The sequence below is a fragment of the Scyliorhinus torazame genome, chromosome 16, assembly GCF_047496885.1.
Source record: "Scyliorhinus torazame isolate Kashiwa2021f chromosome 16, sScyTor2.1, whole genome shotgun sequence".
In the NCBI taxonomy this organism is placed as follows: Eukaryota; Metazoa; Chordata; class Chondrichthyes; order Carcharhiniformes; family Scyliorhinidae; genus Scyliorhinus; species Scyliorhinus torazame.
The window spans coordinates 10,961,873-10,981,026 of record NC_092722.1 but is presented as its reverse complement, the minus strand read 5'-3'; the positions used below and the strand labels follow the sequence as shown (position 1 = coordinate 10,981,026).

Below are 19,154 nucleotides of genomic sequence, written 5' to 3'. Positions count from 1 at the left end.
GGTTGTGGGGGTGAAACCCACGCAGACACGGGGAGAACATGCAAACTCCAGACGGACGATTTGATTTCATTTTCAATTAGCCGATTTCAGTTAGAAATTTTTGAACTTCTGCGAAAAGTCTTGCACCCAACATCCCATGTAAATGAATAATCTCTTCATCAATCACAAACAAGCCCAGGAATGACCGAGCAACATTTTTCTTTGGAATCGGAAACCCAAGGAACAGATTACATTTTATCTCGGGTTAATATACCGAAGCACGTTAAATATCTTGCAGGGTTTTCGAATCGCAGCAGCTCTACAAAACAATAGCACCTTGTCTGTCTCTCGTTTAGTCTGACATGTTTTCTTGAAGTTTAAAACAAATTAAGTTATCAACTTTTGTTCAAAGGATTAGCTGTGACCCGACTCAAATTCACTGTCCAGTTGAATTAAAATCATTTCCACCAACTGTACAAACTAAAATATTATTGCACACAGTCACCATGTTACTAGAAAAATAACTGGCTGCACATCTATGGCATCTTTTGTTTGATTAATGAACAATAAGTATGGTCAGCCGTGCAATGTATCTTTGTGTATTTCATTTTGCCCGTCCTTGACTCTAGTTTGTGGCTATCCTTCAAAATATTATTTTAATTTCACCTGAATAAAATTTCATATATGTTCTTTAGCTTTTTTAAAAACAAATAATTTTGCAATACTTAGACTGACGAGAAACACTGCACCAGACTAAATTCTACAGATGCACATTGGGAACACTGAAAACGGCAGCCCTCTCTTCAGATAACAATTGGCTTTGCACAAATTGGCAACCACGTTTGGGGACAGAAAAACACACTTTGAAAGCTATTCATTAGCTGTGAAGTACTTTTGAGACATGCTGGGAATGTGAGGCCCTTTAAAAATTTCATGGGGTCACAGGTCTGGACAAAAATAACAAGTGCAAGCCAAGGCTTCATGGAGCGGCTGAGGCCTTTAAGTAGCAATATGAACGGTGGAATTCAAAAAAGGGTGGTATATTTTTAAGAAGCACAATAAGACAACGCCTCATTCTCCAAGTTCACTTGATTGATCATCCAGGTTTGGGTGTTTTGTTCGTAATTCTTCACCGTTAAGTTTCCAATCTACCTTCCTCACTTCGATTCCAATGTTCCCCACCTTCAGTTTTGATTAGCTGCTATTTTTCTTCAAGCCAATCAAGAAATGTGACTGTAAAGGTTTGCTGTGGGGAGTGAAAGCATCAATGTACTTTGACAAAATGGTGAAACAATGACATGGCAGAATACCATAGAATCCCCACAGTGCAGAAGGAGGCCATTCGGCCCATTGAGTCTGTACCGACCCTCCGAAAGAGTACCTGGGCCCACTCCCTCCACTCACCCCCCACCCCCTCCCCCCCCCACCCCACCCTATCCCCATAACCCCACCTAACCTGCACATCTTTTGACTGTGGGAGGAAACCCAAATAGACTTGGGGAGAACATGCAAACTCCACACAGTCATCCAAGGGTGGAATTGAACCCAGGCATCTGGTGCTGTGAGGCAGATGTGCTAACCACTGTGCCACCATGCCGCTGTATGTGTTGCACATGATCTGGAAGTAGCATAGCATTTTAAATGGGTGGCACGGTAACACAGTGGTTAGCACTGTTGCTTCACAGCGCCAGGGTCCCAGGTTCAATTCCCGGCTTGGGTCACTATCTGTGCGGCGTCTGCAAGTTCTCCCAGTGTCTGTGTGGGTTCCTCCGGGTGCTCCAATTTCCTCCCACAAGTCCCAAAAGACGCGCTTGTTAGGTAATTTGGACATTCTGAATTCTCCCTCAGTGTACCCGAACAGGCGCCGGAATGTGGTGACTAGAGGCTTTTCACAGTAACTTCGTTGCAGTGTTAATGTAAGCCTACTTGTGACAATAACGATTATTATAAATTAAATTGCTCTATGTATTGCTTTTGGGTGCAACTAATAAGTACAACTATTTCTCAGGAGAAGAGGAATTTCTGTTTTATTAAATAGCTAGATATGTTTCAAATTAAACAAAGAAGTCCCGAAGTGTTTAATAACCAATGAAGTGCTTTTGAAGTGTCCTCACTGTTGTAATGTAGAAAGCATGGCAGGCCCAGTCCAAACATGGACAAAACAGTTGAACTCAAGAGATGAGGTGAGAGTGACTGCCCTTGACATCAAAGCAGCATTTGATCGCGTATGGCATCAAGGTGCCCTAGCAAAACTGGAGAAAATGGGAATCGGGTCATCTCGCCACTGGTCGGAGTCATACCTAGGTTAAAGGGAGATGGTTATGGTTGTTGGAGGTCAGTCACCTCAGTCCTGGGATATTGTTGCAGAAGTTCCTCAGAGTAGTGCCCTAGGTCCAACCATCTCCAGCTGCTTCAATGGCCTTCCCCCCAACATAAGTTCAGAAGTTGGGGTAGTTGCTGATGATTTCACGCTGTTCAGCACCATTTGCAACTCAAATACTGAAGCAGCTCGTGTCCACACGCAACAACGCCTGGATGACATTCAGGTTTGGGTTGACAAGTAGCAGTCAGTAACCCGCAAGGGCCAGGCAATGACCTCCTCCATTAAGAGAGAGTCTAATCATCACCTCTTAACATTCAATGGATTACCATGGCTGAATCCCCTGCTATCAACACCCTGGGGGTTACCATTGACCAGGAACTGAATCGTACAAGACATAGAAATACTGAGGCGACAAAAGACGGTCACAGGCTGGGAATTCTGTGGAGTAGCTCACCACATTACTGCCCAAGGAGTGTAATGGAATATTCTCCACTTGCTTGGATGAGTGCAGCTCCAACAACACAAGAAGCTCAACACCACCCAGGACAAAGCAACCTGATTGGCACCCTACCCAGCACCTTCAGCATTCACTCCCTCCAACACCGACCCACAGTGGCAGCAGTGTGTACCATCTACAAGATGCAGGGCAGCAACTCGCTAAGGTTCCTTTGACAGCACCTTCCACACTCGCGGCCTCTACCATCTAGAAGGACAGGGACAGCAGATGCATAGAAATGCCATCACCTACAAGTTCCACTCCAAGCCACACACCAACCCAACGTGGACATTTATTACCATCCCTTCACCATCACAGTGTCAAAATCCTGGGACTCCCTCCCTAACAGCACAACCGGTGTACTTACACCACATGGACTGCATCAGTTCAATTTCAAGGGCAATTCAAGATGGGCAATAAATGCTGGCCTAGCCAGCGATGCTCACATTATATGAATAAAAAAGACTTGAAGAGGGTGGGAATGTAAGAATCACGGTTTTACAAACACCGATATTGTTCTTTTTTAGTTGGTTTATTTCAGCGTGGAAATTCACAGCAGTTATTAGTGGCTTGATCTGTGCTTCAGATGGTGAACGCGGCTGGTGATACTATTTATATTATTTTTGCCACGTGCTGTTGGAAGCAACCCAGATTTTGACAGTGCTGAAACAGGCTGCCTTTAAGTTACAGTAAATTAAATTCGAATGGCTTAATAATTTGCAATGTATTGTGGATAACTATAAAGCAGCTAGCTGCAATTTTATTCCACAAATGTAACAGGAAAACAAATCATTTAGTCACTTCTCTTACATACGAAGGGAGTTAGTACACTGTACAAAGCTTTGTGTACCTTGACTAAACCGGTTATAATTTTGACATCTCTCAAATCATCCCACAACTTGCTTTGCCCAGAGTAAAACAAGGCCAGATTCTCCAACCCAACCCTACACCCACAACCCTAACCTCCCCTTGGAACGATTCTGGCACGGCTCTTCTGCAACCTCTCAAGGACCTTCACATCCTTCCGAACCAGTGACACCAGGCCTGGATGTAATACTCTAGCTAGTCTGACCAGAGCGCTACAGCAGTTCAGCATAACCTCCTTGCATTTGTACTCGATACCTCTATTTATGAAGTCCAAGATCCCATATTATTTCCAAACTGCTCTCTCAATATGTCCTGCTACATTCGAAGACCGATGCATGTGTGCCTGCAGGTCCCCTATCCCTGCGCAATCTTTAAAACTGCGGCGTTTAGTCCACATTGCCTTTCCCTATCCCTTCAGCCAAATGTATCACCTCACTTTTTTAATATATTAAATTCCAGTACAATCAGAGACAATGAACGATTTCAAAAATAAATTAAATGGTCACTTGAGGATATTAATTTGCAGAGCTATGGAGTAGAGGGCAGGAATGGGCCTGACTGGACTGCTCTACAGAGAACTGGCATGAATCAGATGGGCTGAATGGCCTCGTGTGCCATTATGACTGGGTTAAAAAAGCAACAAAATAGATTCTATTTAAAAGCAATTAACTGTGAATCAGTTTGAATGACATAAATGTTAGTTATTCACCGTAAATTACCTTGCCGCGCTTTGTTTGGTTATCTAGAAAATGGGTTTGCCTAGAGTGCCTGCACATGCATTATTTTTTTTTTTAAATGGATTTTCAAAAAGCATTTCATAAGGTGCCATAGAGGGCTCAAAGGATTCGGGTGAAGATATTCATGTAGATTGAGAATTATCAGACAGAAAAGAACAGGAATAAACAGGTCATTTTCAGGTTAGCAGGCGGTAACCAGTGTGGCACCATAAGCATCTAGTCACAATCATCACTGAGTCTGAAATGTAGTCAAGTTTGCTGATGATACAAAGTTTGTTGGGAAAATTAGCTGAGAGGAGGATGCAAGTGATACAGATAGATTCAGTTAACAGGCAAAAACAGCATCTTAATGATCATCACATTAATTACCAATATATTTTCAAAATACTCCGATGAATTCTCCCATTGATTCAGTTAATGCCTATGGAATACTATCTGGATAGTGTGCATGTGTGTGCATGTGTACAATATTTGGCTTACAAAAATAATGTCAAAAAATCTCTCATGTCCTTCAAACTTTTGCAACTTATTTATTAAATGGTGTATTTTGTCCTCTTGCGCTAATTTCCCAATCTTCCTTCTTATCTAGTTTTAAATCATTTCAGACATTTTTCTTTTGGCTTCATGTTATTCTAAACTCTGCATCAGATTTTAGTTTTGATATCTTCTGTGTTGATCATAAGTCACAAAAGTTATAAACGCAGTGCTATCTGCGAGCACAATTTATGATTTATTTTATTTATTCTTGGCACGGCAACTGTTGCTCATCCCCAAACGCCCTTGAACAGAGCGACTTGCCCGACCTTTTCAGAGCACATGTAGACGAGACCATGTAAGGTTGGCAGATCTCCCTGCCTAAAGGACATTAAGATGAGTTTTTACAAAAATCAACAATAGTATCATGGTCACCATCGTATTAAACATGTGGATGGGTACTGCTCCATGTCCTTCATTGGACTGTATGCTAACTCATAGATGGAAAATACAGAACAGTAGCTCAACTGGACCAGTTCCAACTTCCATTGAAGAATGCATCCGTTGATAACAGATTTTTATTTTGGGTCATTTTTCAAAGGCTTAAAAGTATTTCTGAAAAAGTAAAGATTATTTGTAAAATCACAGAATGTAAATATACATGCCTTTGTTTATTTATAGAACAGACCCTACTGATTCACATTTGGATAATGATGCTCCATTATGGACTCTGTGTCCAACCTGGAATAATGGATGAAGAGAGCTCAACAACATTTCTCCATTTAGACCAGGCTCGATTGCGGTCCAAGGTTTGTGGCCCCCGGAGGGAGCTTTCAAAATTTTTGTCAATTCGCTGAGTTTTAATGCAAGATTGCAGCACAGTGGTTAGCACTGCTCGCTCACAGCTCCAGGCGGCCTGGTTCGATTCCGACCTTGGGTGACTGTCTATGGGGAGATTGCACATTCTCCCCGTGTCTGCGTGGGTTTCCTTCGGGTACTCCGATTTCCTCCCACAGTCCATGCTGGATTGGCCATGCTAAATTTCCCCTTAGTGTCCAATGGTTAGGTTGGGTTATGGGGATAGGGTAGGGGAATGGGCCGAGGTAGGGTGCTCATTCAGAGGGTCGGTGCAGACTTGGATGTGCTGAAATGCCTCCTTCTGCACTGCAGGAATTCTACGATTCTGCTTGGGGTTGCTCCTACAATCAGAAACTGCTCCTCAGCTGACCAGTGAGCATATCAACAGCAAATGAGGGAGAGAAAAACAGTCTCTGATTGGTCAAACAGGGAAGACTGGTGTGTGAAAGAAGCAAAGATATGTCAGGTCTGGAGCTGTGGGGGCCAAACTGTATTGGGGCTGGAGCCTGGGAGAGAGCAAGACAGCGAGAGAGGGGGGGGGGGGGGGGGGAGAGAGAGAGAGAGAGAGAGAGAGAGAGAGAGAGAGAGAGAGAGAGAGAGAGAGAGAGAGAGCGCGTGACACCACACACACACACTCCCACCCACATATACTGACCCTCCAACATTCTGGTCATTTTTATTGCTTACTCTTTTTTAACTCAACAATTTATTGGTATGATATTGCTTTACATTTGTTCAGCAATTGTTTTGTTCCTTAAATCCTCAGCATTTTTTTGAAATCTGTTTATTGTGCCAAACCTCATCTTTCCGAAATTTGCTTATTGGTCCCTTGAGTGAGGAAAATATCCAAACATGGTCCCCTGAGCAAAAAGGCCGATAAGCCTGATTTACACCCAAGAAGAATAGAGTCCAGCCAATGGCTGCATCTCAGCACTTTAGTCTTTAATTGCGTGCTAAATGTCATCAAAAGTAGCATTTTTATTGTTGATGATAATACAGGTAGCCTATTAAGGTTAGAATGGTATTTGTTTTCCCAAGAAACATCTTCACAGCCAAGTTTCTTATCTACTCTCTAAAAACAAAACTACCTGGGGCAGCACGGGGTGCAGTGGTTAGCACTGCTGCCGCATGGCGCCGAGGACCCGGGTTCGATCCCAGCCTCGGGTCACTGACCATGTGGAGTTTGCAGCTTCTCCCAGTTTCTGCATGGGTCTCACCTCCACAACCCAATGAAGTGGCAGGGTAGGTGGATTGGCCACGCTAAAATTGCAACTTATTTTGGAAAAAATAGAATTGGGTTTTCTAAATTTACTTTTTTTTTTTAAAAAAAGAAAAAGAAAACTACCTTCAATTGCAAACGTTCAGGTCCATAACTACATTTGATTCAATATATACAAAAGTAGTGGTGGCACGAAGCTGGAAGGAAAGTGAAAATCCTCAAGAAGTCTGAACTCCCAAGTCACTAGTCATAACCTTGATAAGTCTTACAACACCAGGTTAATGTCCAACAGGTTTGTTTCGATTCACTAGTTTTCGGAGCGCTGCTCCTTCCTCAGGTGATTCGCCGGAGGAAGGAGCAGTGCTCCGAAAGCTAGTGAATTGAAACAAACATGTTAGACTTTAACCTAGTGTTGTAAGACTTCGGACTGTGCTCACCCCAATCCAACGCCGGCATCTCCACATCATAACTTTGATGTTCGACCAAGCCTGTCAAATAATGTAGCTAATCTGACCAAAGGAAAAGGCGCGTCATCTTTTGTCTTCCTCAAAGAATTGCACTGAAATTACAACATGAAAATAGGCTGTTCGATTCAACCAGTCTGCGTTGTTGTTGAATCTCATGCGCACACCCTGTCCCCATTTCACTTTTACTCCCCCTCTCCTTCAACTGCCTGTACAGCCTATTCTGCAATTCGACATTGTTCAATCATCAACTCCAGTTCTGCATTCCACAACCTACAATCTTTGAAAGTCTCTCCTCTCTCGATGCTAACTCGCTTGCATTCATATCTTTTATGTCAGTGTCCCCTCATTCCGGGACAAATGCAGCACCAAAACCCAGAATTCTGTCCCTTGCTCGGAGATGTAGGAATGAAGAGTTAACTATCACATTGCCTGATCGTAGTTGCAGTTGGCCTGAACAAATCTGTGAATATTCAAATTAAATTTTACCCAACTCTCATTGGGTCCAGAAACCACCCGGGTCAGAGTTGTGAGCTGTGCATTCTGGTTATAGTCATCTCCAGTTCCGCCCGGTTATCCCACCGAGCAAAGAGGTCAAGGAATTCTGAAAATAACCAGTATTTGTGAGAAGAATAGCTGATAGCATATTTATAGAAATCCACAAAATGAGAAGAGAAACAAGGCAAATCTTTGATCTTCGAGTCAGATGCACAAGTTATATTAAACCATCAAAAGCCAGCAGTCAAACAGATGAAACAATGAGATTTATTTTTTATTTTTTTTTAAAACAGAAATCACTTCAGTTTAGAAATGTTTAGTAAAATATCTAAGGAATAATGCAACTTGAAGCTGGCTTCAAATTGGTTCCTGCAGAATCACTGGGTAAAATTACACAGAGTAATTATAGTTCCTGGAATTTGCTGAATTACAGCATTCAAATTGTACCACCACGACCTGAACTACATCATCACAAAAGAACCAGCCATGTTCAGCAAAACAACATCACCCAATAATCACGAAAATAGTTTAAACAGAAGAGATCATATGCGTAGGCTTGTATTATTACCAAAATAAAAATGTGAGCATGACATATTTAAATACCATATTAGCTACACTAAAGAATAGCTTCATTATGTTAACCCCTGGGGTATCTTAATAGCACAGACTTCATCCAAACTTTAAATTACTAAAGGCAATGAATAAAACTAAACAAGAGTGTTCTTGTTTGCAACAATGTGATGTATGACATCTTGTGTAGCTAGATGGCATCTTATCTACGTTATGCGATTAAATATTTTCAGTCTTTTGATACGTCTGACATCTTAATGGTTTGGAGGGCTGAGCCGAAAAGGACTGGAACATGACTAAACTGCAAATAGCCCTCCATGTTTCCATTTTACGTTTCAAATGGCACAGAAAACTAAAGATTTAGGTACTGATGAATGAATGGGTGCGCATTTTAAATATGTCAAAGCAAATTCTGGGATAGAGCAAAACAGTTCCTGGTGAATTAGGGTCTAGACATGTACACATTGGTCCATTATTAGAATGTTGCGTGTATTTATTTTTCTTTGACAAAATACATTTTAGTTGTTGTCATTCATTATTTGGTTTACTTCAGTGGTGACAGTTCAGCCGCAAAATACATCAGGCATATACTGCGGAATCTTAAAACATTTCACAGTTATTTACATTTTTTTTTAATGTTATAATCGTTATTCAAACAAATAGCCCGATTTTAAAATGGAAACCAGGAAATCTAAAGCTCCACTGTCTTCCTTTCCTCATGATTATCTCACTATTTCCAAAACCCAAAAGGCACACACTTCCTCTAAATGTCACAAGCTCTCAAACACTTTTACAATCGTTGATGAATTGATTTGATGGAGCAGCTTCCTCCATCACTGCAAATCAGTACTCATTATGCATCATGTACTACATAGCATAACATCCCTATTGTTATAAAATGTGTATCCTTTGATCCACCAAAACTGACGCCAAGGGAGATCTGCCAACAACTCCGATGCCAGGGATCATTTTCAAACGGTGGAGAATTAGCATAGAAGATGTGGTGTGCAGTTTACAAAATCAGTCCTCTTCAAAGTCACGTATAATTTCCTTTTATGGTACTTCTGTTACTCCAGAAGGCAAGAGGTGAAGGACTATTGATCTGAGGGATGGAAGAACCCCAAAATCCTTAGCATGTTTTGGCTTGTTCCTCAAAGGGAAATAGTTATTCAGCATGACAGGCTAAGAGAAAACACGTGAGGCATGAAAAAAATAACAGCACTGCATGGACTGCTACATCTGGAAATACTGAAACTGTCTGTGACATATAATTTGTGTATTAGATGTTGAAAATGTCAGTATCTATGATTTATATTTTCTTTCCCTGGTACATGGAGGGTATGCATTCTGTATATGCTTGACAATAGTAATTTGTAGAAGCATTCCTGTGGATGAAAGTTTCCTAAGCAACAGATTTATCACTTATCTTGTCAGCGCTTACTCATTCTTTAAATTCAGGACACCCCAAAACCACTGCAGTGGGCCAGCACAGGCTGTTTGGAAAGAAGTACAAAGGCACAATCTTCCATTCAGTTCAAGCTGTAGAAGAAGGCCATGTCAATGAGGCTAGTTTATGTTATCACAATAGTGCCTTTAACAGGGAGTCCTTGAAAAGGTCCAACCAGTCAACCAGCTAGCAGTGGATTGGTTAATGATTTAGTGATACCTGTTCCGCTGACGGCATAATTTCAGTAACATGTAATGGAGGACTTGTGACATTTCTGTACAGTCCATTTACTGCAAATAATAACGGGAGTGATCAAACATTGATTGTATCTTTCCAAATGTGGATTTAGGCTGCAGAGAGTGTTTTCCAAGCTGTTCAACACCAAAGTGAAGCACTGGTGTTGGGACATTTTGTGTTGATGAATTGAAGAAGAAAAATCACACCAGAACATTAAAGCATTCTGGTTTCAATCCTGTTTTTCCATATGAGCATATTAATACCAGAATACGAAGTAAGCCAAATGACAGCACTGGGGTACATCATCCCTCTGGGAATGAGAAGTACCTGAACAGTCAATGTCAAGGAGAGTTGAGGAGGGACACCAGCTATGGAGAGGATGACAACTACACCGATACAAACTTTCAAATAGAGATATTGAAGGAGTCAAAACACTAGTCACTAGAATCTGGCAAAGATTCTAGATGCAGCCAAAACTCAAAGCCTGTGCCTACTCAGAAACTGCAATGAGTGCACTGAATGCAGGCCCAAAGTGATGGGTAGCAAGGAAGAGATCAGAGAACAACACCCGGAATAAATGGCAAATTTATACTCAAAGGAATATTCAAATGAACTAGCCCAAATTCTCAAAAGTAAATGTCCCAAACTTCAAAAGTGTTAAAAGGGCCCAAAAACTACTGATAAAGTTGGTGCAGAATGAGATAAACAAGAGAAAGTTCTAGGATGGTGACCCGCTGCTGCAATTAATTGTTTTGTTCATCGCCTCAATGCTTCCCAATGCCAGATGACAACTCCCTTCATGTTACTTCTAGAGAACTGGTTCCTACTGGAATAATTTGCAACTTCAAATCAGTGCAAATGGACTAAAATCAAAGATAATAGGAATGAAAATAAGCTGGTGAAAATATGAAAACAGTTCATTCCTGACCACTCTAACGGGGCGGTAGCTGGCGCATACTACTCAATATTAAGATCATCCAGTATTCCACCAGCCGAAGATGTTCTTGCACCCATACAGTGCCATGTGGTTTGGGACATCTTGATTGGTGAAGTGGTAAAAGTGATTTTCCTTTGCTGCCCACAGCACTATATCTGTCTAGGCATTTTTTCTACAAAAGGCAGGGAACTAAGTTACCTTATACTACAGTGCTGCTGCCTTCAGAAGAGTGAGCTATCAAGAGAAGTAACAGAAAATACTGAATCGTCCAAACAATCACGTGAGCGCAGGCAAAGATACATCAGCTTTAGGTTTTTGCACTTCTTCCAATTTGAGCATTATTTGACCGTGGCATTTCCATTTGCCATTACTGGTAGTCACCGGTGCTGACCACCACAGCACTCTGCTGTGGTTCACCACATAATCAGCATATCTCAAAAAACAGAGGTGGCAATGGTGATGTTCGACCAGCATTAGGATACATCAACAGGTACAGAAAGGCAGCATCACAATATTTTGTTGTTGCATTACAATAAACAACATGATTTCACGAAGTTATAATATTGCAACCATTTGCAAAGCACTTGATTTTTACATTAACCGAGAGATTGCCCAAGTTAAAATGTGCTAGAAAAATGAAAGCTATGGTAGGAAATTAAAATTAAAAGATGAGGGTTGTTTAATTTGTTGTGTTAACTGATAGCTTTCAAACTGCTACTCAATTAAATTTCAGTACCACCCATGTACAGGTGGTGTTAATGTTAAAGATTAGAAGTCATATCAAAGAGACCAAAACCGGCAGCTTCTAATTACAATGCATCTGTTCCTGTGAAAAAAACTTGAAATCTGCAGATTAACAAGGCTTATTTTAAGCATAAACTATGCTTAACATGATTAAAAATGGTTCCTAAAAAGTAACTGTACGGTATATCGTCTTTCCCCCCACCTTGACTTTAGAAACATTACAGACAGCCCAGGTGTCCAAGAAGTAAATCAGCCAGTGTTCCCACTGCTGACCCATAATCCAGTGATCCTTGCTGAAAAGAGCAGGTATGTCGACATTGGGGAATTAATCAATCATGCTCAGCTGTGATGTTTCCCCACAGTCAAATTTTCTAGGCATGCATATTATGAAAGGGAGCTCCTGGAGAGTATCTGTTCTCCCTTTCCTATCTCGGGGAAATAGTTTTGGGCAAGGACAAAGAGAACAAAACTAGAAAAACAAAGTATTCAAATAATTTTGACCCCTTACTCCTCCTGATATAAATCCACAGCTCAGCACAGGTGGTATTTACACATGGAGAAGACATACGGGTAAACAGCTAGATAGTTATAACATTCACATATCAAAAGCATTCTGAAATTGGTGTTAAGCAATCGTGTTCTGGCAGCAATGGATCTAGCTATGCTGTATTAACTTCACAATTTCTAACATGGACACTGGCTGTCATTGAGCTCAATTAATATCTCATCTGAACCAGTGCAAAATTCACCATAATGAATTTAAAATGGTCAAACTACCAATTTGCAACAGCAATATATGGCCCCACAATAACTTGATCAGTGCTGAAACATGGAGGTAGATGGGGAGAGAGAAATGTTCATGCAGACAAGGAATTACATTGATGTGTGAAAAACTTCCTGTTTAAACCCAAAGTAAAATCTCAATCCTCTTTAGGATTCAGGATTAAAAATTAACATGCTGAGTGTATGTACTCAATCTGGCTTCGGGCCCAAAATTCTTTAGCATGCCCCATGCAGAAAATATGTTGAGGTAGTGGGATTTTCTGATATACTGATGAGAATGTCAAATGGCTATTTACTACATTCTATTTTATGATTACTGGGCACAAAAACATTCCAAAATTGAGTTTTCATTTAAGTTATCGTCTATTGCAAGTATCGGGGCCGGTTTAGCTCACTTGGCCAGACAGCTGGTTCGTGATGCAGAGCCAATCCAGCAGCGCGGGTTCAATTCCTGTACTGGATGAGGTTATTTATGAAGACCCTGCCTTCAAAACCTTGCCCCTCGCCTGAGGTGTGGTGATCCGCAGGTTAAATCATCACCAGTCAGCTCTCCCCCTCAAAAGGGAAACCAACCTATGGTCATCTGGGACTGTGGCAACCTTACCTTTTACCATTTACTGCAATATTTTCTTAGAATCAAACTGCAAAATATTTTAATAAACTACAAATAATTAAGGTTCAACCTTTGGTAAGGTTAACTGCATGGAGGCGGTGTCATCACAATACCGTATTACTGACAGGAGAAAGAGAGAAGCAAGGAGCTACCAAGTGATTTCAAGGCCATAATCTGAAATTGCAGCTTAAGTGACCATTAAAGATGGCTTAAGTTATACTTGAAGTTCATGACATCATCGGAACCTCACAACAAGAATGCTACCTTGTAATCTTGACACCCATTACTGTCTTTTCAACATTATCCCCAAAAAAATCAATCATGAAGTACTACTTGCCTCCAGGCCTGTAGATAACATCATCCTCTGTTACAAATGAAGTTATATCACCCGTCTCCGCTCTCTCATAACGCGATTTCTTTTTCGGTGGTTTCTTTATTTTTGACTTTTTCCCAGCTTCCTCATTAGTGGCACTGTCTTTGTCATTTTCTTCGTCTTCAGTGTGGTCACTTTCTGCATAATTCTTAGCACCTCCTTCCAAAGTGCAGCTGCGACGTGGCCTGGAATGTTCATTCTCTCGTTTCTCCCTTCTATCTCTCTCCTTGTCCCGATCGCGATCTTTCTCTTTATCTGCTGTCATGATTCGCCACGTTCCTTCCTCTGTCCTCTCACGGCTTGGCCTCCGTGAAAGGTAGACAGTCAGCCTGGGCTTCAGTCTTCTGAATTTAATGCTCAATTCCAGAAAAAATCCAGCCACTCCAACAACCCCAAAATGTTAGTAACTGGAAAAAAAGAAACAAAACAGGAACAGATTACAAAATTATATTCACAAAACAGTATGTTCCAAATAAGCGCCTATCCACTTTGATTTGCTGAAGGAGGTCGGGAAAGAAAGAGCAAGTGAAGAAAAGGATTGAAGTACTACCCATCACGATGACACAGGGCTTGCCAAATGGAACTCGTCATTTTCACCTCAACCCAAATAAAAACTATCAAGATAGAGATCATCCAGGTAAACAACTGGACGATCCCAAGATACCACTTACGTTTTCCATCCTCTCTATTGATAATGGCTTCAGCTTCAACTATGACAAAGATTAGGACCGCCGCAGAATAAAGGACCAAAGTTGTGTTCTTGTATTTCTTTATAAATGTGCTTGCACACCAACCAGCATATTCCCATAGCAATCAAACTTCACTGTTGCTAATAACAATACTGATCATTATAGATTAAAAATGTACATCCTTGCCAAATTCTAATAACCTTCACCTAAACATGATTTAGTAATCTGCCACTCAGAATAGGCGGGGACAAAATGATGGTATCAACCTAATAACCAGTGATGAATTCCCTCTGATCTGTTTCACGATGCTCAGATTTTATTACAGGCTAATAGCGTTGCACTGTCACCTATTGTCAGTCAGCTTGATAGCATGCTCATTTAAGTCATTAAGCCATGAGTTCAAGCCTCATTCCGGGCCTTCAGTGTGTGGACCAAGTTGAAACTTAAACGGTGCACTGCACTGTCACAGAGGCCGCCCTTCTGAGGACAAGTTAAAAAAAAGACTCTATCTGCCTATTTCAGTATTTCAGGTGTGCTTTGAAGATCCTATGGTCCTGTCTTTTTTTTTAAATAAAGTTAGAGTACCCAATTATTTTTTCCAATTAAGGGGCAATTTAGCGCGGCCAATCCACCTAACCTGCACATCTTTGGGTTGTGGGGGCAAAACTCACGCAGACACGGGGAGAATGTGCAAACTGCACACGGACAGTGACCCAGAACCGGGATCGAACCTGGGACCTCGGCGCCGTGAGGCAGCAATGCGAACCACTGTGCCACCGTGCTGCCACGATCCGATGGTACTTTTTGAAGAGGAACAGAAAATTCTCCAGAGGCCTGAGCATCTTTCTGCCCTCAAACCAACATCACCAAAACTAGATTAACTACTCATCTCATTGCTATTTGTCAGATATTCTGGAGCACAAAATGGTTGTCACATTCATCTGCATAGCGGTGACCTCAATTCCATAGTAATTCTTAATATCTTAAGTGCTTTTGGGCTTTACTAAGCGATGCAACAGGGCAGTATATAAAAGGGGCTTTTCACAGTAACTTCATTTGAAGCCTACTTGTGACAATAAGTGATTTTCATTTCATTCATTATAAATGAGCACTCCTTTTTAATGGTGTCAAAAAGTTGTCCTAGTACTTCCAATGAAGGAACTAACTGGATACCTGCCATACTATGACTAAAATAGCAGGGGGGTTTCAGGTTGAACACGACATTCTGGTTTGTGTAAGCCTGTGTAATGGGAGGTCTCTGGGATCCTTCGCACCCGATGTTATAGCAACAGCCTATACGCCTTTTGAGAACATTGCAGCTAATGAATACTGCCTGTACTGATTTTTTAAAAGTTTTCTGGAGCTGAAATACTGACAATATAGTGGAATCTAAAGATTTATTAAAATCAAATGCAGAGGTAGATCAGCAGATGTAATATCTTAATGCAACACAATTAAGCCAGTGATCTGGTTTCCCTCTCCTTGCAATTTTACTCCCAATTTGTCCCCAATGGTTCCAACTGGGATGCTGTTCCATGCTTCATGGGCATCCTCCAGGCTTCAATGAACTTTCTATTAAATGCGTGAGCTTTGACAATGAAAATCAGTGGATTATTCAACCACTGGGGTCATTACAACTGGTTCTGGCATTAGTGGATACGGCACAATATATATTCTAATCAAGTCCACAGATTCAACAGTAATTAGAATTTACGCAGTTAAACAACCTCTGACTCATTCTGTAGAAATTTTTTGCTTTTGGGCTAATTTGTACATGAAAGGCAGGTCATGTTTGACTAATTTAGTGGAATTCTTTGAGGACATTATGAGCGCGGTGAACAATGGGGAACCGGTCGGTATGTGGTGTATCTCGATTTCCAGGAAACATTTGACAAAGTGCCGCACAAAAGGCTTGATGCGTGAGATAAAGGCACATGGTTTTACGGGTAATGTATTGACATGGAGAGAGGATTGGTTAACTGACAAAAGCAAAGAGTGGGGATAATTGTGTGTTTTTCTGGTTGGCGATCAGTGGCTAGTGGTGTGCCTCGGGGATCAGCGTTGGGTCCACAATTGTTCACAATTTACATAGATGATCTGCATTTGGGGACCAAGTATAATGTGTCAAAGTTCACAGGTGACACTAAGATGAATGGTAGAGCCAAATGTGCAGAGGACACAGTCTGCAGAAGGATATAAATTGTTTAAGTCAATGGGCAAGGGTTTGGCAGATGGAGTTCAATTTTGCTAAATGTGAGGTCATCTATTTTAGTAGGAATAACAGCAAAATGGACTATTATTTAAATGGTAAAAAATTGCAGCATGCTGCTGTGCAGAGACACCTGGGTGTTCTTGTGCATTAATTGCAAAAATTTGGTTTGCAGGTGCAGCAGGTAATTAAGAAAGCAAATGGAATGTTGTCCTTCATTGCTGGAGGGATGGAGTTTAAAATCAGAGAGGTTATGTTGCAGCTGTATAGGGTGCTGGTGAGGCCACAACTGGAGTACTGTGTACAGTTTTGGTCTCCTTAATTGAGAAAGGACGTACTGGCACTGGAGGGTGTGCAGAGGAGATTCACTAGGTTGATTCCGGAGTTGAGGGTATTAGTTTATGAGGAGAGGCTAAGTAGACTGGGACTATACTCATTGGAATTTAGAATAACGAGGGGAGATCTTGCAGAAACATATGAAATTACGAAGGGAATGGATAGGATAGAAGCAGAGAGGTTGTTTCCACTGACGAGTGAAACTGGAACTAGGGGGCATAGCCTCAAAATAAAGTGGAGCAAATTTAAGACTGAGTTGAGGAGGAACGTATTCACCCAAAGGGTCGTGAGTCTGTGGCATTCCCTGCCCAGTGAAGCAGTTGAGGCTGCCTCGTTAAATGTTTTTAGGGCAAAGATAGATAGATTTTTGAACAGTAAAGGAATAAAAGGTTACGGTAAGCGGGCGGATAAGTGGAGCTGAGTCCACAAAAATATCAACCATGATCTTATTGAATGGCGGAGGAGGCTCGAGGGGCCAGGTGGCCTATTCCTGTTCAGAGTTCTTATGTTAAGCTGTTTAGCACAGTTTTTAAAATACTTAAAACCAAGCAGAGCTACAACCTGAAAAGTTTTCAGTAGCCTTTATCACATTTCTACATAATCCCTACTCGAGTCAGTAAACCTGTTTTTCCATGTTTGTAAAATCCTGTATTTTGGCAATCATGGTTAGGAAAACTATTTTATACACTTCCAACTACTGAACAGCCTGTTGAAAAGAACCTGGTCACACATTCAGCATTTGCAGTCAATCAAAGTACACCAACTGTCGAGAGATGAGCAGGATAGGCAGATAAGAGTATAGGATGAACATAAATATGCTTTATTAGAATCATAGAATTCCTACAGTGCAGAAGGAGGCCATTGGGCCTATCGAGTCTCCACCAACCATCTGAAAGAGCACCATACTTAGGCCTACACCCACACATAAGTTAGAGATTAGTTGGAGACACCGAATGAAATCCGTCGTGGCATATTCTTTAAAGATTCTGGTCATGAATATCAGGGACAGAACTTGTTTTTTTAATAAATTTAGAGTACCCAATTATCTTTTTCCAATTAGGGGACAATATAGTGCGGCCAATCCACCCAACCTGCACATCTTTGGGTTGTGGGGATGAAAACCACGCAGACAGGGGGAGAATGTGCAAACTCCACACGGACAGTGACCCAGGGCCAGGATTCGAACCCGGGTCCTCAACGCCATAGTCCCAGTGCTCACCACTCCTGCACGTGCCGCCCTCTCAGGGACAGAAATTACTGGTATCTCAGCCATTTGCAAAACAATAATCTACTTATTGCGATGCAATTTTGAACAAGCAAGAAATGGGATTTAAGCATAAATGAGTGACTCTGGGATTCAATGGAAATTTTACATTGGTGTACATAACTATGCGACTGGTGTGCATATACCACATTGCGTTTTTGATAATTAGATTTTGAAATAAGTTCCATCTCTGAATATGCATACAAGAAATGATGGGGATTTTTCCTTTTATACTGTAACTCGGATCTCCAACACCAAAACTAAACCATTGTAAAAGAAACCAATGTTCATTCACGGGTTTGCGATCATTTTTTAAAATTTATAATCTTAGTCAATAGAATTTACTTCAATTCCTGTACCGGTCTCCCCGAACAGGCGCCGGAATGTGGCGACTAGGGGCGTTTCACAGTAACTTCATTGAAGCCTACGTGTGACAATAAGCGATTATTATTATTTTCCTTTTAACAACATCTTATATTTATGCAGCATCTTTAAGGTGGCGAGATATACCATGGCTCTACAGGAAATTTCCTCTCCAATGATATTTGGTCAACAATAATTTGACTGGCAATCCAGTCAAAAAATGGTATGGCTGACATTTCTCAGCTGAAATCAACAGGAACTTCCTGAATCATCATTATCTTTCTGGCCAAATGTACCCCCGAACGGAATGCCAGAAACAAATGGCTATCAGGGCTGAGGCAGTACAATGTTCTAGTTTTGGAACTGTCAGGCCGTACAAAATGTGAACAACGTAATGATAGAACAAATGTGCGAGAACATAAGCCCCAATTCAGAAAATGGAGAGTTTAAGATCCCAACCTCATCCATCAGGAAGTGTGAGGACAAACTGCAAGGTGGATCAATACAAAATATTGGCAATTGTCCCGTTCTTAGCGATTAGATGCATGTTCATTTAAAATGCCTGCACCAAGCAGTGTTTATAGAAGTCTGATCTTTTCATTAATTTTAATGATCCACAAAGGTAGTAGAATTTCCAGTGAATATGACTCCCTGCCAGCCTAGCTTCTTCATGA

The 19,154-nt window shown here is 41.2% G+C and overlaps 1 protein-coding gene across 11 annotated transcripts in view; it reads right to left on the bottom strand.

Annotated features, from left to right (window-relative positions):
* rerea (arginine-glutamic acid dipeptide (RE) repeats a) overlaps positions 1-19,154 on the bottom strand; it is a 708,059-nt gene that overhangs the window by 519,072 nt on the left and 169,833 nt on the right. For all 11 annotated transcript variants that reach the window (XM_072477931.1, XM_072477930.1, XM_072477934.1 and 8 more), the window contains one exon: positions 13,584-14,026. In XM_072477931.1, the coding sequence (XP_072334032.1) occupies positions 13,584-13,884 (301 nt within the window). In that variant the 5' untranslated portion in view covers positions 13,885-14,026. The remainder of the gene's footprint in view (positions 1-13,583; positions 14,027-19,154) is intronic.